The sequence below is a fragment of the Scomber japonicus genome, chromosome 1 (assembly GCF_027409825.1).
Source record: "Scomber japonicus isolate fScoJap1 chromosome 1, fScoJap1.pri, whole genome shotgun sequence".
Taxonomy (NCBI): domain Eukaryota; kingdom Metazoa; phylum Chordata; class Actinopteri; order Scombriformes; family Scombridae; genus Scomber; species Scomber japonicus.
Window position 1 is genome coordinate 37121435 of NC_070578.1, and position 24513 is coordinate 37145947.

General features: G+C 42.2%; 1 protein-coding gene across 1 annotated transcript in view; it reads left to right on the forward strand.

Annotated features, from left to right (window-relative positions):
* The first annotated feature begins 11509 nt into the window (after positions 1 to 11509).
* The window catches only part of LOC128364927 (NAD(P)H dehydrogenase [quinone] 1-like), a 32645-nt gene continuing 19641 nt past the window's right edge, over positions 11510 to 24513 (forward strand). Inside the window, exons 1-3 of the mRNA XM_053325579.1 lie at positions 11510 to 11555; positions 19354 to 19553; positions 19784 to 20083. Coding sequence (XP_053181554.1) covers positions 11510 to 11555; positions 19354 to 19553; positions 19784 to 20083 — 546 coding nt within the window. The remainder of the gene's footprint in view (positions 11556 to 19353; positions 19554 to 19783; positions 20084 to 24513) is intronic.

Consider the following 24513-nt stretch of genomic DNA (forward strand, 5'->3'; position numbering starts at 1 on the left):
CAGGAAACATTTACAGTCATTATTAGTATAAGTCCACTTAAATACACTGTAGGTGATAAAATATTTAATGTTTATCATTCTTTTGTGGTTACACCATTTGACATTTTCAGTAGCATTTAGTCTTACTTTTGGTAAAAAAAAATATACAAAAATACAGAATGAACAAGATATTTTTGAATTACTCATCTTGCCAATCCTTATTTGTCATTGACCCATATATATTATAATGGGTAGCATCATCAATACACCAGCATGATGGATGCTGAATCTAATTATGATAACAACTCTGTCTAGTTTCATTCATATTTGTGGCCTCTGAAAAATGAAGACTGATGGTGCTTTTGAACCTGAATCAGACTCTGATTGATTTATTGTGTTGATCAACTCTGAGTCCTGCCCCTCTTACTTCATCGCAACCAACATGAGTTCGAGGGAATGCTTTTAATAGATACCTAATAATATTTTTTTGTTCCTGTTTTCAAAGTGACAGACAGCTCATTTGTTCTGGTTAGGTGTTTCCGGGGTGGAAGAACAGAAAAACAGAAAAAAAGGAAGACTGTTTGCTGGCAAAAGTATTTTACGAGAAGAACAGGGGTAATAAAAAAAAACAGATAGATGGATAGATAGATAGTTTGTGTCTCAATCCTTCCAACTATCTATCAGTAGAACATGGAACTTGGATTTGATATTTGCCAAATCATTTAATTGTTTGCATGAGGCATTATCTTCATTTCTTCCAGTCTGGCCCCCCTTCTTCCAGTCTGGCCCCCTATCACATTGTCTTGACCCGCCCCTATCCATCTGTTATGATTTCAGAGCAACACGTGCTTCAACACTGGGAAACTAAAAAGGTGGGTGGGTCGTGTCTGACAACTGTTTAATCTTTTAGTGTTAGACAGTATAAACGTGTGATTTGAACAGTGTATGCCATGCTGTGAACTTACTGTGATGTGAAAAAATAAACAGTTTTTGCATTAATACTGTGTTTATTACTATTTAGAGTCTAGATCTGTATTTAAACAACAACCTTTGTACACCTTAACCTCTTTCTGAGACTTTGCTCCAGACTGCTGGCAATGAAGACGAATAGAAACACTTTAACCACCGCCTTTGGAATTTCCTGTTTTGAGTCCAAGAATGTGGAAGTAGGAGAGGACACGTTCACTCCAGAGTGATCACTACAGTAGCTGAGGTTGAAATTTAACTTTTAAACCAAACTGAACACTCAGTATGGTCCTGCACTCTCAGGATTTTCCATGGATGTTTTTCCCCAGAATATTAGGGAAAAAAGCTTTTAAACATGAAGTCCCTTCTTCCTGGAACAATGCACAGAAGGCCCTGATATGATCAGAGCAGCTTACGATGGAGGAATTTAAAGGGTTGAGAAAATATTATAGTTTTAACTAAGTGCAAACTGACTGTGTCTCTCAATTCAAACTCCATTCTCACAACTCAAGTTGCAAATCAGACTGTAAACAAGGACTTGAAAGATCATCATCATCATCATCATCATCATCATCAAGAGGCCAAATATTTTAGCTGGAAGGTCAGATTTGGTCCCCAAGCAGTGTTGGGTGTGACAATGTTACATAAATTCTTCAATTATTATGTAGAATTTGGGCGGATAGAAAAATAATCAAAGGTGTGTTTCATGCACGTAACTGCCTGACCTCTCATACCAACACAAAGCTAATGTCATGGCCGTGTAGCGGGTGGAACCCAAAATAACAGTCACATGGGTAACAAAGAACACACAGTAGGTACTAACTCACAGGGAAAACAGAGTTTAAGGACAACAGACAACTAGATACAGTGGAAAACAACACAGAGACTCGGACAAAGACTGAACTGAAAACCAAAACCTATATAGACATGATGAATAATAATAATAACTAAACAGGACACAGGTGAGTGAGACAAGGCAGGTGAAACACAGGAAGTAAAACTAACAAAATACACAAGGAGAGAATAACTTTTCAAAATAAAACACAAACTACACCAGGATGTGACAGCTAATAGCGAAACAGTTAAGGACCTACAGTGATGCTCAGACTGAGTGTATGCAGGCCCGAATCAAGCAGCCAAAGCTCGTGCATTGCCCGTTAATCTCCATCTCTCAGAGACAAACTTAGCAAAGTATCTATAATAGTGAACGGACGGCCCTCAATAGACAGTTTGATGAGTAGTCTGGACCGGTGTTATGTCAGGATGGAAACAACATCAAGTTCCGCCGTGGAGAGGCTCTTCAGCTTGGCCAGTCTTATGCTGACTCCGAGGAGAAACAGGTTGTCTGTATATTATTTTAAGGCAGTTATTATTTGTACAGCATGGCGTTATGATGGTCAAGACTCTTATTATTCAGGTGCATTGTGAGCTGACAGCGTCAGCCGTGTGAGTTAGTCATATTAAGTGATATCTGACACATTTACTGTTTTTTTAGCATCAGATTCCCTCTTAGTGTTTCCTGTTGAGACACTAAGAGGGAATCTGAGGATTGGGTCACTGCTTTTTGCGGATGATGTGGTCCTGTTGGCCTCATCAGACCATGACCTCTAGCTCTCACTGGATCGGTTCGCAGCCGAGTGTGAAGCAGCTGGAATGAGAATCAGCAACGCCTCGGGATCCCCCAGGAAGAGCTGGATGAAGTGGCTGGGGAGAGGGAAGTCTGGGCTTCTCTGCTTAGGCTGCTGCCCCCGCGACCCGACCCCAGATAAGTGGAAGAGGACGGTACGGTGCTGCATATGCCAATACACAACCATTTGCTAATATACATACATACAGCTTCTACATACCTCTGGATGTATATGTCTAACATACCAGCAGGAGCCCTATTCCATCTTTGTGTAGCACTTGAAGTAAGTAAGTGTCCAATCTCACACTTCTCTCACACAAGTATTAAACCATTTAGGCAATCAAAGAAATGATCCAGTCTTTACCACTTTCTAGAAAAGAAATATGATCCTGTTTGGCATCATCACATTTGGCAATGAGCCAGAGAGACAGATACCACTGTGGCATATTGAGAGATTGAGGTTGCTTCTATTTGACAACAACAAGCCTTTGGCAGCAATTAAACCAGCTAATATAATGAAGCTGATTGACAGGTGCATCTAAACCTGTCTCATCATTTAATGAAAGCATAGCTGGGTGAATTACTTGTTTTTATTAATAATTCTTGTTGTTTTGCTGAGTGTCCAAAGCATCTTCACATCATATGGATTAAAAAAATTCTCCTCAAACTCTTATATTTTGTGAGGTTTGTACTAACAAGTGTTGCAACCAGGTGTGCAATGTTTCCAGGGTGTCTTAAACAGTCAGGTTTCCATATAAATAGTGAAAGAGGTTTTTCTCTCTGTAATCATTCCTCCTGTTCATAGTGACTACTAAAAGATCTCCTTCAAATGTGCTTTCAATGTAAAGTGATGGAGGACTAAATCCACAGTGTTTCCACACAGTCATTTAAAAGTTCATGTAAAGTTCACATGGCGTCAGCAGTGTGAGTTACTATAGTTACTATGGTAACAGTGAGTTAGTCATATCAAGTGATATCTGACACATTTACAGTCTTTTTAGCATCAGATTCCCTCTTAGTGTTTCCTGTTGAGCTGTGGTGGAAGTATAGGAACAAAAAGACTTTGCTACTAAAAACACTGTAACGCTGAAACATAGAAGATGAAGATTTGACTCATTTTAGACGACAGAAGATTTTAAATACATGTTTGCACAGAAGGAGGAAGTGTATTATGAAGACATTATAATTCAATCTCAAACAATTTAAGTTAAGTAAGTACTTTAATACTGAAGTCATCCTTGAATGTGTTTTCTAAAATGCTGCTGGTTTAAATCACCAGCGGATTCCTGGCTGTTGTTTTATTGGATTGACCCACAGTAATGCTGGAGGAAAGCCTAGGTCTGAAATACATCTGTGCAACATTGAATTTATTATACACAGTGATAACATCTTTTTGTTTCAGCACTGAAAAGACTGAAAGACTATGTCAAATTCTGGAGAGATGTTGTCTGCTCCAAGTCCTTTTTAATCCACCACTCTTATTGTTCTTTCAGTGTCTGGATCAGAGCCTTTTCTTTTGCCTCGATAAAGGTCAGCTTTCATAGGAATTTAAACCACTAGGAAAACTAAAAACAAGTTTTGTGGTTGCTAAGGTGTAACTCCAGTGTAGTCCACTAAGGAGGTCACGTGTGTTTTTCTGTATACGTCAGAATCATGACAATATCCTCTCACGAGTCGTTTGACGAAGCAGGTACACCCCTTTACTGAGTCAGCAATGAAGCTGCCAAACAGTGAGTCAAGGAAGGGAAAGTAGATACAAGTTTTTGGTATTTCACATTTCGGTCACAAAGCCAAAGTCAGCATTTTTTAAAGCACACCAGAAGAAAATTCCCTTTCCTGTGTCCCTTGCTCTCTCTGCCTCTGGCCCTGATGCACGGAAAGATGCAACAAAACCAAGCATGAAGAGAGGAAATGTGTTTTCTGTGTTTGGTTTTTTCCTCTTTATTTGAAAGTACTTGGCACAGAGGCCGACAGGAAACAGAGAGCGGTATGACATGCAGCAAAGGTATCTTGCTGGAATCGAACCAGGGACATGGTAACCACGCAAATACCAAATAAGACATCCTTTCTTCTTTTTCTGAGTACGGTGGTTGGTTTCTTTGACAGCTGTAGTGACTTATGACTTCTTCTGACTGTGTTTGTGTCTGCACTGTGCTAATAGTAGTAGTGTTTTCTCTCTGCAGCCTGTTCACCTGTTCTACAAACACCTGCACATGAGTAAATACATGTATTCTGTGTTTATACTGTGTCCTGCTCAGACACATAGGATTTATGTTTTATACATTCATTATCTGCATCTCTATTTAGTGATATTCTGATTGTGAATACATTATTTAATAAACCAGAACATCGTCAGGGTGACGCTGAACACTGGAAAATGTTTATTAGACTGAACTCCATGACGTGTGACATTCCACATTAGGAACATCACCAAGACTGTGTTTTATCATTAGAAAAACATTGCCAGAGTGTTCCTCTCCTCCTCTCAAGCCAATACAGAGACACTAATGCATTCTTTAATTACCTTCAGAATTTATTGCTGTAATCTGCTTTCTGCTCTCCCAAAAAAGAAATAGCTCAACTACAATCAATTCAAAACTCAGCTGCATGTGTGCTAATGAAGACTGGAAAGAGAGCAAAGTCTCTGCACTGGCTGCTTGTTTGCATCAGAATTGATCTTAAGATCCTTTGTGTAACATTACCATGTATGAAAAGTGCTGTACACAGAAAATGTGGTTGATTGATTGACTGATTGTAATTCACATCAAACCCAAAGCTCAGGAATCTTCAGCCTCTCACGTCACGGAGTGGAAGACAGTCTGAGATGAAACTGGTGCCACTAGATGGCACCGCAGTAGAGAATAGAGCGTGATGCTGACGTGCCAGCGTTGACAGAAGTAGTAAATACAGTCTCAGTTACATTGATGACTTTGGAGGTACAAACCTGCCGGGCACCTGGTGCAAAAGAAGCATAACCTTTGTGGAGTGTATTGGATACTCTCTCTCTCCCCTCAACTTGATAAGTTCAGCCCTTCTATGTATGGTAAACACAGTGAAGCACTTCTTGGAATAATTGAGATCAAGTAATAAGAAATGCTTCTTTCATGGTCTGCCAACCTTCGCATAGGAAATACAAAATAATGAAGTTAGGGCTGGTTACCATTTCTTAAGAACAAAACAATGACTAACATGTTCAGGAAGTTCAGCAGGGCACCGTGTGTTGACTTACATGCTGTTTTTTTTGTTTCACAATGACATTCCTCCTGAGTTATGCCTTTGCATTGAAGATTGATGCAGAATAATACCATAAAGGAATTTTGGCACAAACCAGCCTCAATTGATTTCCAAAACATTTCATGCCAGAGAGACAATTGGAGGTAATTGCCATTCTCTGGTCTCACAGGTAGCCTAGTGGCGGCGACGCTGTGGAGAAGTCTGGAGCCCATGACTACAATCAACATTCCTATTATTTATAGTGATTACTTGCTTGTCACAAGAAAGAAAGGTCAAAACAGACGGGGTTAATTTGACCCAGGAGGACAACACAATGGTTATGCTGCGATCATTTTATTTATGTCTTTCTATTTTTCTGTACTTTGTTTTTATTATGGGGGGGGTGGGGGTGGGGGTTAATTGTATGTTTTAATGTTTCTCAAATTACATGTTTTTCTGTTTTATGTAAAGCACATTGAGTTGCCATTGTGTATGAAATGCACTATATAAATAAAACTGCCTTGCCTTGCCTTTTAGTGTCTTGACTTAGTCCTTTTCAGACAGTGTGCAGCAGCATTTGTTTGCAAGATATACACTTCAAAACACAGTCCTTGCAGCAATATCTGTCACCATAAGCTCAGGAGCGTTCAATGACGTTGACCAAGCTGGAAGTTCTGGGCTCTCCCGACAGGATCAAAGCCAGAGGACGCCACACAGAGCTACAGGCAAACAGGAACAGGCGATACTCGAGGTCAGGGACAGAAGGCTGGTGCGTTTACCAGGGAAGACACGTAGAGAGGAGGACAAACACAAGCAGAGTCAAAACAAGGAAATCAGTACGTGACTAAGTGCTGGAATGTCTGGCATGAAGCAAATTGCAAAGAGTTAATGGACCACTAGAGTATATATATTGGCTTGATTACAGATGGGGTGCAGCTGAGAGTCCAGGGGGTTACTGATGAAGCCCAGGTGAACTGATGAGGTGGGAGTAGAGCAGGGCTGTGATGAATGGAAAGTTAACAGCAGCAGGAGAAGAGCAGAACAGACTGTGGCTGTGTTCGAAACTGCATACTACATACTACATACTTCTATACTACATACTACATACTTCTATACTACATGCTACATACTTCTATACTACATACTTCTATACTACATACTTCTATACTACATACTACATACTTCTATACTACATGCTACATACTTCTATACTATATACTTCTATACTACATACTTCTATACTACATACTACATACTTCTATACTACATACTTCTATACTACATGCTACATACTTCTATACTATATACTTCTATACTACATACTTCTATACTACATACTACATACTTCTATACTACATACTTCTATACTACATACTACATACTTCTATACTACATACTACATACTTCTATACTACATACTTCTATACTACATATTTCTATACTACACACTAAAGGACCAGATAGTAAGCAGACCGTTTACACTGTAGTAAACTACACGATTACCCACAATGCATTGCGTTCCTACCCGAGCTGAAATCATCGGGCTGAAGCTGATTTCATTTTAGCTCTAACTCTGTAAATAAACCACTTTATCCACATTTCTAACCTTTTTAGGAAGAAAGTAAAGTAGCCCTTTAGATCCACAATGTGACGCTAATTTGTCCAAATAACACCTGTTTAAAGTTTTGTTCCTGCGGATTCGGAGCCACTCAAGTTAGCCGTAGCGAGTAACGCACTTCCTGTCATTTTCACAAAGTAAAACACCCGTTGCCTTTTATTATTAAAAAAAACATAACGATAGAATTGGTGCTTTTATTTTGAAAACAGGAAGCGAACATACCCTCGCTGTAGCTAACTTGTTTGTATTTTGCGGGGTTTTTTTTTCAGAAGTTGCATTGCATCTTGGGTAATGTGAGTGTGAGTAGTCAGCTCTTGATGCATACTCTGCATTTCTGGAGAATCTAGTAAACCATCCAGGAACTTCTCACATACTCTAAATCACATACTACACAGTTGAAACACACGACATACTTCACATGACGTCAGAGTTAGTACGAGTAGTATGTAATGTAATATGAGATGACCCAGTGCAGCGGTAAGCTCTCAATATGGGTATGACTGTATGTAAACAATTAACACTATTCTAAGGCATACAAGTCATATTATTACACAATAAAGGAATTTAGATAAGTAGTCCTTCAGTGAGTGAATAAAATATATCAGGCTTTGGAGATACACACTTGTTAGTAGATAATTTTTTGTTAACAATAAGAAATATAAATGCCCAGCCTTATCCTGAGAGACAGTTACACGATAACATATCTGCAGCACAATGTAACATGAAGTAACTCTGGTGTTTTGGCATTGTTTTTTCTTTCAAACAGATGAAGTCAGTGAGCTTAAATTTGATTAACTGGGTGACTCATGGGCATGGACGTAATTTTGGGGGGGGTGGGGGGGGGCAGGGGGGATATGTCTCCTGCACTTTTTCAAAAGGCAGTTTTGGTCCCAATTGGCAACACTGATAGCCCCCACCACCTCAGTAATCGAGCCAGTTGTGTGTCCCCCACCGCTGAAATCAAAATGTTGTCCATGCTCATGGGTGCATAAAATTAAATGAAATTCGACTTCCGGTTTGACGATGTAGAGGACGGACGTGTGGGGCAAACCTCCGTACCATTTCGTAAATTTTGTTAAATACGTCATTCTTTCAAGCTCATTTTTTCGGCGTATCTACTTGTTTTAATCAACGTCGCGCTGAACCTGCATAAAATGAATAGCCAAAACCGAAGAAGCCACGTACAGCAACAGACTCTTCCCTTCTCTGGTGGTCGGGGTGCTAGCAACATGGCGCCGGGGCCTTCCCCCCTCACTTTGGAAACGCTAGTTATCGAACTGGAAAAATCCAGAAAGAGCACCACTGCAGAACTTACCGCCTCCCTGAATGCGGCCCTCGCCCCAATTAATTCAGCTCTTGAGTCCATTACCACTACCGTGGCCAAACACACCTCCACGATCACGGAGATGGAAACAGCCCTCTCAGCCCAGTCGGATAGCGTCGCTAACCTGGAGCTAGAAGTTGCGGGGCTACGCTCTGAGCTGACCTCGATAACAGAAGAACATGTTGCTCTCCAGGCTGCCGTGGAGGACTTGGTGTCTCGCTCAAAGCGTCAGAACCTAAGAGTGATTGGGCTCCCTGAAGACATTGAAGGTAACAACCCGAGACAATTCATGGCAGATTTATTCAAAGAAGTGGCTGCAGAGGCACTAGCCGGCTCAACACCTGAGCTAGACCGGGCCCACCGTAGCCTCAGACCCAAACCACGGCAAGGATCCCGCCCGGTGATAGTGCGCTTTCACCGCTACATCGACAAAGAGAGAGTGTTACTGTGGGCAAAGGAACACCGCGACATGACTTATCGTGGTCACAACATCAAGTTTTACGAGGACTTCAGTGCTGCAGTGGCGAAGAAGAGAGCAGCTTTCAACCAGGTGAAGGCATCGCTGTACAAGAAAGGAATACGCTTCGGCATGATCTTCCCTGCCCGGCTGCGCATCACCTTCAACGGCGTGACCCACATCTTTGACTCCCCGGAGCAAGCGGAGCAGTTTTACGAGCAGCGCATACTTGACACACGCGACGCATGAAGGAGGGAGAAGGAACGAGCGGATCAATCACCTGTATGTAAGGCTTAACGAATCTTCAAGGACCATCTTTATTATTATTATTATCATATTTTTTTCTTTTTTTTGCTGGACTTCCTTGAGGTAAGCCGCGTCTACACTACTGAAATGGACCACAAACTATTTGCACATCTCCAGTCAAACAGACAATGATCAAATAATGTGGCCAATTGCTCATTTTTATTTATTTATTATTTATTTTTATTTGCTTTGCTCTACTCCACATGTATTTTTTATGCATGTAGGCCTATTTCTTGTTCATCAAAGACTATCTATCTAATTTCTTTAAGAAGAACATTATAATTCCCTGACGTGGATATTATTGCTTATTGTTTGGATGAAAAAAAAAAAAAAAAAAAAAAAACTTTTTATATGGCTTGAAATCATAAGCTTATGGCCTGAAACTACTTTTTGTAGTGCACTTTCTTTTCTCTGCCTGCACATTTTGGCTGGAAGATGACATGCTTAGCCTGGTAAATATTTTGGTCCCTCCCTCTCCTCTCCCCCACCCCCTTTTTTTTTATTATTATTTATTTTTTATTTTTTCAATATTACTCCAGATTAAGAGTTATAAGCTAAACTTTTTTTTATGGCGTATAGGCTTATTGGTTAAGCAGGAGGTAAGACCTACAGCATGGCAAATCGGATGTGTGTACTCCTGTCCTGCGACTCGTCTTGTTCTGTTATGACGAGCCTAGGAAACAACCTGTTGGATGGTTTACTGTCTAAACACTGGCTATTGTGTTTTTTGAGAAATGTGTTTTTTCTTTATTTTCTGGGAGGTTTTTTGTGTCTCTTCCTCAAAGGTACATCTGGATGCAACCCTAATGCCCTTTTGATTTCTAATCAGGATGCTCATTTATTTCCTGCCATTCTTACTACCTGTATATTTTTTCATCTGTGGGTGATTGATGGTTAACCCAAATATCTCCCAGAGAGGATCGAGTGGGTCCAATATTAGACTTGTGAGTTGGAATGTTCGTGGTCTCGGGGGCCCTGTAAAGCGATCCAAAGTGTTTTCTCATCTCAAAGGTCTTAACACTGACATTGCTTTCCTCCGGGAGACTCATTTGTGTATAAATGATCATTGCAGATTGCGTAAACCATGGATTGGGCAAATATTCCACTCAGCTTTCAATAGTAAATCTAGGGGTGCCGCTATTCTTATTAATAAACGTATCCAGTTCTCCCCTGATCAGATTATATCAGATCCCCATGGACGCTATGTTATAGTGAGTGGCACATTATATCAGACTTCAGTTGTGTTGGTTAATGTCTATGCCCCTAATTGGGACAACCCAAATTTTATGACTTCACTTTTTTCAAAAATTCCTAATTTGGACACTCGTCATCTCATTCTGGGGGGAGACCTAAACCTAGTAATAGACCCCAAACTTGACCGATCCCATCCAAAAAAACTCACACCTACCGCTATGTCAAAAGCATTATCGTCTATTATGAGCGAGTTGGGCTGCATAGATGCTTGGCGCCTCCTCCACCCATTTTCAAAAGATTTTTCTTATTTTTCAAAAGTTCATCAAGCTTATTCTCGTATCGATTATTTTTTTATAGATAGAGCTCTTTTACCTGCTGTAAAGTCCACTGAATACTCTGCTATCATTATTTCTGACCACGCTCCTCATATTTTGGATCTAGCACTTTCATCTAACACTACAAAGCAATGGAAGTTCAATACAGGGCTACTAGCTAGAGATGAATTCTGTGATTATATTTCCAAAAAAATTAATGTTTTCCTTGAAAATAATAAATCTGAATCCACATCTCCCTCTCTGTTATGGGAAACATTAAAAGCAGTAATTAGGGGAGATATCATTTCATACAGCACTCATCTGGCTAAGAAAAATAAACAAAAACAACAGGAACTTATTGATGCAATTCTCAGCATAGATAGAGAATATTCCAGCTCTCCCAGTCCAGAACTGTATGCTAAAAGGGTCAAATTACAATCTGAATATGATCTTCTCTCTACAGACAAAGCAGAGTACCTTTTAAGACGGACCAAAGGGACTTACTATGAATATGGGGATAAAGCCAGCCGTCTCCTCGCCCTCCAGCTTAAACGTCAGTCAGCTTCAAATTTCATATCACAAATTTATGATTCCTCTCACTCCCTTACTACCAATCCATCTGAAATTAACTCCACCTTTACTGCCTATTATTCTAATCTGTATCAATCTGAACCTCCTCTAAATAAAAGCATAATGGATAATTTTTTAGATAACATAGATATACCTACCATAGATCCTCACATTAAAGAGGAGTTGGAAAAACCCATACAGTTGGAAGAATTAATTTCTTGTCTTAAATCAATGCAAAATAACAAAGCTCCGGGACCAGATGGTTTTCCGATTGACTTTTATAAGAGGTTTTCCCACCAACTTGCTCCTTTGTTATTAGACATGTTTAATGATTCATTGAAACAAGGCCTTCTGCCTCCAACTTTAAATCAGGCTTCTATTTCACTCATTCCTAAAAAAGACAAAAACTTAGATGAATGTGGCAACTGGAGACCGATAAGTCTATTAAATTCAGATGTAAAACTTTTAGCAAAAGTACTGGCATGTCGTCTAGATCCTTGTCTTCCAGATATAATTTCTTTGGATCAGTCAGGGTTTGTGAGAGGTCGCCAACTATCGTCTAACATTAGAAGACTTTTAAATATTGTTCTATCTCCCAACACATCTCATACCGCTGAAATGGTTATTTCTTTAGACGCGGAAAAAGCCTTTGACCGTGTCGAATGGAATTACCTGTTTACCGTTTTGGGAAAATTTGGCTTTGGGTCTAATTTTATTTCTTGGATACAACTTCTTTACTCTGCCCCTTCTGCTTGTGTGACAACTAACTTTAAAAGATCTGAATTTTTCCCTCTATCTAGAGGGACACGTCAAGGGTGTCCTATGTCTCCCTTGCTTTTCGCTATAGCAATAGAGCCTCTCTCCATTGCTCTCAAATCTTCTTCATGTTTTACTGGTATTTCTAGAGCTGGACTGGAACATCGAGTGTCTCTCTATGCTGATGACTTGCTGTTATACGTCACAGACCCAATTAGCTGTGTAGATGATATTCTACAAATTTTGACAACTTTCGGATCCTTTTCGGGTTATAAATTAAACATCAGTAAAAGCGAATGTTTTCCGGTAAACACAGCAGCGAAACAGATCCCACCAAACGTATTACCATTTCGTTTAGCCCATAACAGCTTTCGTTATTTAGGTATCAACATTTCTCACTCTCTCCCCTTACTTTACAAAAATAATTTTACAAAGTTGGTTATGGAAATAAGAGCTGATTTAGCACGCTGGGACTCTCTCCCCCTCTCCTTGATAGGCAGAATTAATTCTATTAAAATGAACGTCCTTCCGAGATTTTTGTTTCTATTCCGGTGTCTTCCAATTTTTTTGTCTAAATCATTTATACAAACGTTGGACAAAATGATCTCTAAATTTATCTGGGCTGGCAAGAACCCAAGAACGCGGCGAACAACTCTCCAAAGAAGTAAATCGGAAGGGGGTCTTGCCCTACCTAACCTATTGTACTACTATTGGGCTGCCAATCTTCAGATAATCCATGCTTGGTGTAACTCTCCCAGCTTGGACTGGTGCATAATGGAAGAAGCTTCTTGCCACCCCTCTTCTCTGGCAGCTCTGGTCTGTGCCCCTCTATCTTCTCGTTATCCTAGTTATATTAAAAACCCAGTTGTACTTTCTTCTTTGAAAATTTGGAAACAATTCAGGCAACATTTCAAACTTTCATTACCCACATTATTAAGCCCCATCAACAACAATCACCTGTTTCCCCCCTCCAATACAGATGTTGCTTTCACTTTGTGGAAAGAGAGGGGCCTGGTTCGTTTCTCAGATTTATATTCTGAGGGCTTATTTGTTACATTTAATGATCTCCGTACTAGATATAATTTACCTCATTCTCATATGTTTCGATATTTTCAAGCACGAAATTATGCACGCACACACTTTACGTCCTTTCCTCAACCTCCAATGGGATCTCTTATCACTGAAATACTTTCTCTCTCAACAGCTCGCTGTAAGATTTCAGTATTATTTGACCTTATATCATCTTCTAATACGCCATCTATTGTGAAGGTCAGGGATAGTTGGGGAAAAGAACTTGGTTTTAATCTGACAGATGAATGGTGGAAGGAGGCGTTGATCAGGGTCAACTCTTCATCTTCATGTGCTCGTCTTAGTCTGATCCAATTTAAAGTTCTGCATAAAATTCATTTGACAAAAAATAGACTTAGTAAGCTATTTCCAGGCACTAATGACGTCTGTGACAGATGCGGTCTATCTCCTGCAGACCATGTTCATATGTTTTTCTCCTGCCCCAAGTTAGTCAACTATTGGTCTAATTTCTTCAAATCATTAAGTGAAGCCCTCAACATCATGTTTGAACCCTGTCCACTAATATCTATCTTTGGGGTCTCCAATGCTCCGACTAGTCTCAATAAGATGAACTCTGATGTCTTCGCTTTTGCCTCACTTATAGCCCGCAGACGTATTCTATTACATTGGAAAAGTCCAAATGCTCCTCCCACCACCTCTTGGTTGAGTGATTTAATGTCCTTTCTATCTCTGGAAAAAATTAAATATTCCTTAAGAGGCTCAGAAATACACTTTTATAAAAGATGGCAACCCCTCATTACATATGCAAACACCCTCACCTCTCTGGACTCCAATTAAAGTGATCTGAAGCATCCACTCCACCTTTTCATTTTATTTTGATTTTTCATTGAGCACACTGTGCACCCTGTATGTAATTTTCTACTGTTTATTATCATCATCTTTATTTATTTGTCTCTTTCGCCTCCCTTTTTAGTTTCTTATTATTGTGTATTTTTTGTTACTTATCTATTCTGTTTACTTTTCTCTCCCTCTCTGTTCTCGGGGGGGATGTTACGTTTATGCAATGTTAGAAAAAAAAAAAAAAGAAAAGTGGAAATCAGCTGAAAATGTATTTTGCACTACTGTTTGTAAAATGCTGGTCTTCAATAAAAAAAATTAAAAAAAAAAAAAAAAATTAAATGAAATTCATTCATCATCTTCAATCGTTGTAACTTTCCCAGGCTGCACATAGGCGAACGTGCAAAAATGTATTGACGTAGTACTTTTATGCTTGAATGTGACATTTCCATTTTTCATTTTGGATCCGACTCCCAAAATCAGATCCAGCATTTAGGGCTTGACTCACGTCTGCATTGTGAGAACACACAACTGCAGAGATTTAATCCTCCTGTTGTCCTTCAGTCAAGGAAGGAAGGGAGGGAGGAAGAATGAAGGAAAGGAAGGAGGGTAGGTGGGAGGGAAGGAGGGAGGAAGGAAGAAAGGACGGAGGAAGGAAGGAAGGAAGGAAGGAGGGAGGAACGAAGGAAGGAAAGGAGGGAGGAAAGAAAGAGAGAAGGAGAGAAGGAAGGAAGGAAGGAAAGGAGGGAGGGAGGAAGGAAGAAGGAAGGAAGGAAAGGATGGAGGAAGGAAGGAAGGAAAGGATGGAGGAAGGAAGGAAGAAGGGAGAAAAGAAAGAGAAGGAGTGAAGGAAGGAAAGAAAGGACGGAGGAAGGAAAGGAGGGAGGAAAGAAAGAGAAGGAGTGAAGGAAGGAAAGAGAAGGAAGGAAGGAAGGAAAGGAGGGAGGAAAGACAGAGAAGGAGTGAAGGAAGGAAAGAAAGGACGGAGGAAGGAAGGAAGGAAGGAAGGAAGGAAGGAAGGAGGAAGGAAGGAAAGGAGGGAGGAAAAAAAGAGGGAAGGAGGGAGGAAGGAAGGAAGGAAAGGAGGGAGGAAAGAAAGAGAAGGAAGGAAGGAAGGAAAGGAGGGAGGAAAGAAAGAGAAGGAGTGAAGGAAGGAAAGAAAGGACGGAGGAAGGAAGGAAGGAAGGAAGGAGAGAGGAAGGAAGGAAGGAAAGGAGGGAGGAAAGAAAGAGGGAAGGAGGGAGGAAGGAAGGAAAGGAGGGAGGAAAGAAAGAGAGAAGGAGGGAAGGAAGGAAGGAAGGAAAGGAGGGAGGAAAGAAAGAGAGAAGGAGGGAAGGAAGGGAGGAAAGAAAGAGAGAAGGAGGGAAGGAAGGAAGAAAAGGGCTAAATTAGGGCTGTCAGCGTTAACGTGTTAATTGCGATTAGATTAATGCAATCCATAACGGGTTCGTTCATGCTCATGGGTACATAAAATGAAATGAAATATGACATTCATCATTTTCTGCTGATTGAGTAATCGTTGTAACTTTCCCAGGCTGCACATAGGCGAACGTGCAAACATTTATTGACATAGTACTTTTATGCTTGAATGTGACATTTCCATTTTTCATTTTGGATCCGACTCCCAAAATCAGATCCAGCATTTAGGGCTTGACTCACATCTGCTTTGTGAGAACACAGAGATTTAATCCTCCTGTTGTCCTTCAGTCAAGGAAGGAAGGAAGGGAGGGAGGAAGAATGAAGGAAAGGAAGGAGGGTAGGAGGGAGGGAGGAAAGAAGAAAGGAGGGAGGAAGGAAGGAAGGAAGGAAGGAGGGAGGAACGAAGGAAGGAAAGGAGGGAGGAAAGAAAGAGAGAAGGAGAGAAGGAAGGAAGGAAGGAAAGGAGGGAGGAAAGAAAGAGAAGGAGTGAAGGAAGGAAAGAGAAGGAAGGAAGGAAGGAAAGGAGGGAGGAAAGAAAGAGAAGGAGTGAAGGAAGGAAAGAGAAGGAAGGAAGGAAGGAAAGGAGGGAGGAAAGAAGGAAGGAAAGGAGGGAGGAAAGAAAGAGGGAAGGAGGGAGGAAGGAAGGAAGGAAAGGAGGGAGGAAAGAAAGAGGAAAGGAGGGAGGAAGGAAGGAAGGAAAGGAGGGAGGAAGGAAGGAAGGAAGGAGGGAGGAACGAAGGAAGGAAAGGAGGGAGGAAAGAAAGAGAGAAGGAGAGAAGGAAGGAAGGAAAGGAGGGAGGGAGGAAGGAAGAAGGAATGAAGGAAGGAAAGGATGGAGGAAGGAAGGAAGAAGGGAGAAAAGAAAGAGAAGGAGTGAAGGAAGGAAAGAGAGAAGGAAGGAAGGAAGGAAAGGAGGGAGGAAAGAAAGAGAAGGAGTGAAGGAAGGAAAGAGAAGGAAGGAAGGAAAGGAGGGAGGAAAGAAAGAGAAGGAGTGAAGGAAGGAAAGAAAGGAAAGAAAGGACGGAGGAAGGAAGGAGGGAGGAAGGAAGGAAGGAAAGGAGGGAGGAAAGAAAGAGGGAAGGAGGGAGGAAGGAAGGAAGGAAAGGAGGGAGGAAAGAAAGAGGAAAGGAGGGAGGAAGGAAGGAAGGAAAGGAGGGAGGAAGGAAGGAAGGAAGGAGGGAGGAACGAAGGAAGGAAAGGAGGGAGGAAAGAAAGAGAAGGAGTGAAGGAAGGAAAGAAAGGACGGAGGAAGGAAGGAAGGAAGGAGGGAGGAAGGAAGGAAGGAAAGGAGGGAGGAAAGAAAGAGGGAAGGAGGGAGGAAGGAAGGAAGGAAAGGAGGGAGGAAAGAAAGAGGAAAGGAGGGAGGAAGGAAGGAAGGAAAGGAGGGAGGAAGGAAGGAAGGAAGGAGGGAGGAACGAAGGAAGGAAAGGAGGGAGGAAAGAAAGAGAGAAGGAGAGAAGGAAGGAAGGAAAGGAGGGAGGGAGGAAGGAAGGAAGGAAGGAAAGGATGGAGGAAGGAAGGAAGAAGGGAGAAAAGAAAGAAGGAGTGAAGGAAGGAAAGAGAGAAGGAAGGAAGGAAGGAAAGGAGGGAGGAAAGAAAGAGAAGGAGTAAAGGAAGGAAAGGAAGGAAGGAAAGGAGGGAGGAAGCAAGAGAGAAAACAGAAGAAGGAAGAAACGAAGGAAGGAAAGAGAGAGAGAGACAAGGAGGAAGGAAGGAAGGACAGAGGAAAGAAGGGAGGAAGGAAGGATAGACAGAAGGAAGGTAGGAGGGAGGGAGGAAAGAAGGAAGGGTAGAAAGAGAGAGAGAAGGAGGGAGGAAGCAAGGAAGGACAGAGGAAAGACGGAAGGGCAGAGGAAAGAAAGAAGGGAAGATGGAAGGAAGGAAGAAGGGAGGGAGAAGGGAGAAAAGAAGGAACAGTCAAAACAGACGGGGTCAATTTGACCCGGAAGGACGTCACAAGGGTTAACCCTCCTACTGTCCTTGAGTCAAGGAAGGAGGAAGGAAGGAAGGAAGGAAGGAGGGAGGAAAGAAAGAGAGAAGGAGGGAAGGAAGGGAAGGAGGGAGGAAAGAAAGAGAAGGAGGGAAGGAAGGAAAGGAGGGAGGAAAGAAAGAGAAGGAGTGAAGGAAGGAAAGAAAGAAAGGAGGGAGGAAGGAAGGAAGGAAGGAAGGAGGGAAGGAGGAAAGAAAGAGAGAAGAAGGGAAGGAGGGAGGAAAGAAAGAGAAGGAGGGAAGGAAGGAAAGGAGGGAGGAAAGAAAGAGAAGGAGTGAAGGAAGGAAAGAAAGGAAGGAGGGAGGAAAGAAAGAGAGAAGGACGGAAGGAAGGGAAGGAGGGAGGAAAGAAAGAGGGAAGGAGGGAGGAAGGAAGGAAGGAAAGGAGGGAGGAAAGAAAGTGAGAAGGAGGGAAGGAAGGAAGGAAAGGAGAGAGGAAGGAAGGAAGAAAAGAAGGAAGGAACAGTCAAAATGGACGGGGTCAATTTGACCTGGGAGGACGACAGGAGGGTTAAAATAAATCAACAACAATATTTACAGACTGAAGTTATTACAGTATATTGTGATCATTTTAAATTCATAGAAAAACTTCAACTTAGGTTTTATTTCATATTTATTTTGCTGAGGTGATAGATGACGAGACCTGGGAGGAAAGTCTTGAAAGCGTACATAAATGTTCAATTAATTCCAGACACAATCTGATAAAGTTAAAAAAAAATATATATATATATATAAAGTAGGGCTGTCAGCGATAACGCGTTAATCGCGATTAGATTAATGCAATCCATAACGTGTTAATTTTTTAAAATCTCATTTTAATGTTGCAAGCCTTTTTGTCCCTTCTACTGCCCCGTAGACGGCTCCTCTAGCTGTAGCGCTATGCTTTGAAGTGGCCTCCTGCAGTAAACCTACCGCGCTGATGGAAAGTAAGAGAGCTACTGGACTTTTGAACGGCTTGTTTAACTTTAAAACACTTCCAGACGCTTCAGTTGACAAGTCAAAAGTAAAATGCAACCTGTGTCAAACGGAGTTTAACTACCACCGGAGTACGTGGAGTTTGAGTTAGCACCTCCACGCTAAACACCCAGGTGCAGCCAAGCCAGCCTCAGCTCCACCAAAGGACCATTTTGGAGTGTGGGAGTCGCAGCAGAGCTGTGATTGATTCCCAGTTAAGACACTCTGGTAAGAAATGCTTTACATTATGGGCTTAAAACTGCCTTCAAATGTAAAATAACAGGATTTTAAACATGCAATTCAAAACGCGATTAATCACGATTAACTATGGAAATTCTGCGATTAATCTTGATTAAAATAATTAATCGTTTGACAGCCCTAAAATATATCCATTGTATTATTCCAAAAACAGATTACACAGGATTTCCCCCGAGGTTTCCCTCCTTTGTAGCAGGTGTAAAGAGACGGAAATTGGAATGTTTCTCTGAAGCCTTTAATAAAAAACTGGGAACCTAACCCAGTAGCTGCAGCTGTTTTAGGAACCATGGGAGAGTTTTGATAAATAACTATGAACGTCAGAAAAACTTATGTGGAAGTCAGATAACGCACCAGCATATTTTATGTGGAGGAGATGATTAATGTGTTGCACTTAGAAAGGATAAAGTTCTCTAGCATGGAAAGCGGATCCTGGATACTTCTATATCACTGGGAGCTTAATTTATGAAAGTATCTCAAGGTTACCACTATTATTTAAACTTTTTTGACATTTCCCCATTGATTTCCCCATTTCTGACCCTAAAGCTGTACTTTTCAACATTCACACCCAATTACACAAAGCCAAAATACAACAGATCCTCTCCTTTGGAAACACCACAGATCTCTCCACCCTGATCGGCTCCTACCTCAGCTCTCCCCCAGCATCAACCCCTGCTGACCTGGTTACTCACTACAACTGTCTCTCATCTTCCCTAATGACCCTGGCTCCCCTGAAATCCTGCTCAGTATCATTTACTCACCCTGCCCCTTGGTTTACCCCAGACCTACGTCAGCTAAAAGCCACAGGCCGCCGACCAGCTACATCACTACAAAAACGCCCTTAACACTGCCAAATCTTCATACTGCTCCAACCTCATCAACACTGGTACAGGTAACAACAGAGTCCTCTTCTCAACAGTCAGCCACCTAATTCAGGCTCCTAGAACCCTCCCACCAGACATCTCCACATCTTCAGTCCACTGCCTTCCTGGACTTCTTCGACTCTAAAATCCACACCATTCACCAACAACTGGCCTCTTCTTCTGGCACCTCCTCCAACGATCCAACATGGATGATCACCACCGAACAACCTCTCATCAGCTCCCTCTCCGACTTCACCCCAGTATCAGGACACACCATCTCTGAACTCATCCGCAAAGCCAAAGCCTCCACCTGTCAGCTTGATCCTCTTCCCACCTCCCTCGTCAACGCCTGTCCGCCATCCATTTCTCCCATGGTCACCAACATAATTAACTCCTCCCTCACCACTGGCACTGTACCCTTCCATCCTTCCTTCCTCTCTTCCTTCTTTTCTTTCCTCCCTTCCTTCCTTCCTCCTTTCCTTCCATCTTCCTCCCTCCCTTCCATCCTTCCTTCATCCTTTCCTTCCTTCCTTCCTTCCTCCTTTCCTTCCATCTTCCTCCCTTCCATCCATACTTCCATCCTTCCTTCCTCCCTTCTACCTTCCTCTCTTCCTCCTTTACTTCCTCTCTTCCTTCTTTTCTTTCCTCCCTTCCTTCCTCCCTCCTTTCCTTCCATCTTCCTCCCTTCCATCCTTCCTTCATCCTTTCCTTCCTTCCTTCCTCCTTTCCTTCCATCTTCCTCCCTTCCATCCATACTTCCATCCTTCCTTCCTCCCTCCTACCTTCCTCTCTTCCTCCTTTCCTTCCTCTCTTCCTTCTTTTCTTTCCTCCCTTCCTTCCTCCCTCCTTTCCTTCCATCTTCCTCCCTTCCATCCTTCCTTCATCCTTTCCTTCCTTCCTTCCTCCTTTCCTTCCATCTTCCTCCCTTCCATCCATACTTCCATCCTTCCTTCCTCCCTCCTACCTTCCTCTCTTCCTCCTTTCCTTCCTCTCTTCCTCCTTTCCTTCCTCTCTTCCTTCTTTTCTTTCCTCCCTTCCTTCCTCCCTCCTTTCCTTCCATCTTCCTCCCTTCCATCCTTCCTTCATCCTTTCCTTCCTTCCTTTCTCCTTTCCTTCCATCTTCCTCTCTTCCATCCATACTTCCATCCTTCCTCCCTCCTTTCCTTCCTTCCTCCCTCCTACCTTCCTCTCTTCCTCCTTTCCTTCCTCTCTTCCTTCTTTTCTTTCCTCCCTTCCTTCCTCCCTCCTTTCCTTCCATCTTCCTCCCTTCCATTCATACTGCCTCCTTTCCTTCCTTCCTTCCTCCTTTCTTTCCATCTTCCTCCTTTCCATCCATACTTCCTCCCTTCCACCCATCCTTCCTCCTTTCCTTCCTTCCTTCCTTCCTTCCTCCTTTCCTTCCTTCCTCCCTTCCTTCCTTCCTTGACTCGAGGACAACAGGAGGGTTAATTGGCTGTGTGTAATGGCACTGCGCGTTCATAGGTTGTAGGGACTGTCCGCAGCGGCACTCTCCATTTTTTTTACAATTAAATCTGATAAATATTATGACTAATTAATATGACATGTATTTTTAATATGTTGTACATCATAATACGAATTCACATTGTGGGAAAACTAACAAAGACACATGCGTCACGCCCGCCATCCGCTGTGCGCCGACTGCAAGATGGGGCCCTAAATCTCGACTATGACAGTCTCCCCTAGAGATAGTAAAGGGAGAAACAGGACGCACCCTGATTGTGTTGCTATGGCAGCCAGGCTCAGAGATGTGTTTGTCTGTCTCTATGAACAGAGTTCTGTCTGCACATCGGGGTTTTTCTTCTTTTATCAGTTCTTAAAGCATTTTATTTTTATTTTTATTATTTAATCTCTGTAATTCTCTCTGTAATATTCCATTACTTTATTTGTTGTTGATCTACCTCAGAGCTATTCTATAATGATATATTCCTTTTTTTAGTCACACAATGGGGAAATTTGCATTATTACAGAAGCAAAGTGGATAGTAAAAACAGAAGAGCGTCAATAGAACCACGACAGCTACTGATAGCAATGCTGGTTGTACAGTCCGACAGCTGCAGGGAGCACCTGCGATATCGCTCCTTCACACAATTTGGGTGAAGGAGTCTGTCGCTGAAGGAGCTCTCTGTCTTTCATGGTGTGGGAGTCATTGTTCGTCAAAGAGGGCAGCTTGGCCACCATTCTCCTGTCTTCCACCACCATTTATCGAAATGTCTTGCAAAAAGTGCACATGACTTGTGTGCTGTTAGTGTCTGCTTTAAGGTCCGCCAGTACATGCAGTAACTTCCACAACGTCATCGCTAGTGGCTTGTGTAGGCCTTGCATAGCAGGCTGTGAACTTGAGTTCCTCCAGCACAGCATCATTCAGGTTGGTCTCCACGATGGATCAGAAGTGTGCTCTGAACATCTATGCAGGAGAGCATGGGAAATTGTCAACAGTAACTGCAGATAAATGTGCTATCATCTCAAATTTGATTGAGGAAGTGACTTTTGAAATGATCTCATCTCCTGCATCATCCAGGGGTGGATTGGCCATAGGGACTTTTCCCAGTGGGCCCGTCAATAATGGGCCGGTGGCTGCCGTTTTTTTATTTTTTTTATTTGTTTATTTAGTGTTTGCTGCGCCTTGCCATGGTTACTCTCCCGGCCCAGGGGCAGAGACATGCACCGGCCCACAGAGCCTCGCTGCAGCCTGCAGACAAAGCAGAGGCCCATTGGCTTGTCTGTCTAAAGAATACCTGGCCCAGTGGCCCTATGATAGGCTACAGAGGCCCAGGAGTCCCACCCACGCTGGTTCTTGACCCCCCCCCCCCCCCACTAACCCCCCCCCCCCCTCGTCCAATCACCTTTGATGACAAGCAATCAGACGAGAGATAGTGAGAGATACCACTACAACAAAATGGATAATGCGGCTAAAAAGCGAAAAGGCGGAGCGGAAAAACAAAAAGATAAAAAAAAGAAAAGCTCTAGCAACCGACGCTGCTACGAGCAAAAACATTTCAGAAATGTTGCCATCGTGGCCGGAGTGGCTTCAGGAGTGGGTCCCTCTCAGAAGCAGGTGTCGGACAGTGAGTCAAGTGAGGCTCCCGCTGCCATGGTGGTGCAGGAGCAGGAGGTTGAGGAAGACTCTCCACCATGTGGAAGTGATGATAGAGTTTTAAGCAGGTGTGAGCCTGCCAGCGTGGTGTGGATAAACACTCATTAAATGTTCAGAATGGTTACTAACTGTCTATGAACTTTACTTGACATAATAAATAGCAAACTCTGCGTAGTGTGGTGTGTTACAACTAGGCCTAAATCTAGTTATCTAAAGTATTGGAAAACAATCATACTCATATACTATCCTGATTAATTGATTAGTTGCTTTTATTAACCACTTAACCACTATTTTCATCAAAGGATGCCACATAATTACAAATCTGCAAGCTTACCACTCAACTCACATGTTGCAATGTGATGTGGTTTGAGCATGTAGATCTGCTATTTTCACATTTTTTGATAATTTCTACCTATAATGACATCCGCCAAATCAGGTCACCAGAGTTAAAGGGTTTTAAGTGTCAATATGCACCTTTCTTTGTGCCCACAGTCCAATTTGTTCATGAAGGACAACATAACACATATGTAGCCTATGATGCTTTACATATTTTTTTTCAGTCAGTGTTTATGGTTTATTGCTCGTTCAACAGTTTCACATGATACAGTTAAAACTAAGTCAAGCCTATTCAAGTCTCCAGAAGGGATATTGTTCAGTATAGTACTGTTATTAAGGGCTTGTGTGTTTAAATGTACATCAACGTGAGTTGGCACAGTATCTGCGCGTGGATTGTAGTGGGCCGGTCTGGACCAAAAAGTCCAGGGCCGAATTTTTGTCCCAGTCCAGGCCTGGCATCATCTCACCACCACCACAAGGGGATTAGGCTAAAATAAACTCCAGGAAAACATGTTGCAAAGCTTAGTGAGAAGATTTGCAAAGATCAGAGACCAAATGTTTGGTGCTGCCAACTCCTCGGGTTAAAGGGTCATGTCTTCACAATGGACACACTGAGCAAGGCAAAACAATGGCTTAAAGAAGAGCATGCCATTTTGTCGGAACAACAAAAAGCAGCCACCACTGGAAACCACGGACCGGATCCAAAACAGAGATGGTTGGAGGAGGAAGTGGAAGAGGAACACGGCCCCTCTGATCTTCTTGAATAGATGGTGGTGGAATGATAGAAACAGAACACATCCCACCAACATCCCACCAACATGTTGCAAAGCTTGGAGAGAAGATTTGCAAAGATCAAAGAGACCAAATGTTTGGTGCTGCCAACTCCTCGGGTTAAAGGGTCATGTCTTTGCAATGGACACACTGAGCAAGGCAAAACAATGGCTTAAAGAAGAGCATGCCATTTTGTCGGAACAAAAAAAAGCAGCCACCACTGGAAACCATGGACCGGATCCAAAACAGAGATGGTTAAAGGAGGAAATGGAAGAGGAACCCGCCCCCGCAGACATTCATGAACAAATGTGGTGGAATGACGGAAACAGAACACACTGCCTTCCTCTGTTCCCAGCGAGAAAGGCTTCAGTGATTTGGTATAAATTATGATGATGATTATAAAGGGGGTGGATCATTAGGATGGATACGACTATGCAGGAAACTGAGGAAACTGAATGAATCACGCTTTTGACATTTAATAATGAAAATGAAAATAGAGAATGGTGTTGCATGCGTCAAATGTCCTTTTATTTTTAACCATTCGTGGCTGTGTGTGTGTGTGTGTGTGTGTGTGTGTAGACTCTGATTAATGATGAAATCAAAGATGTTGCACAAATAATA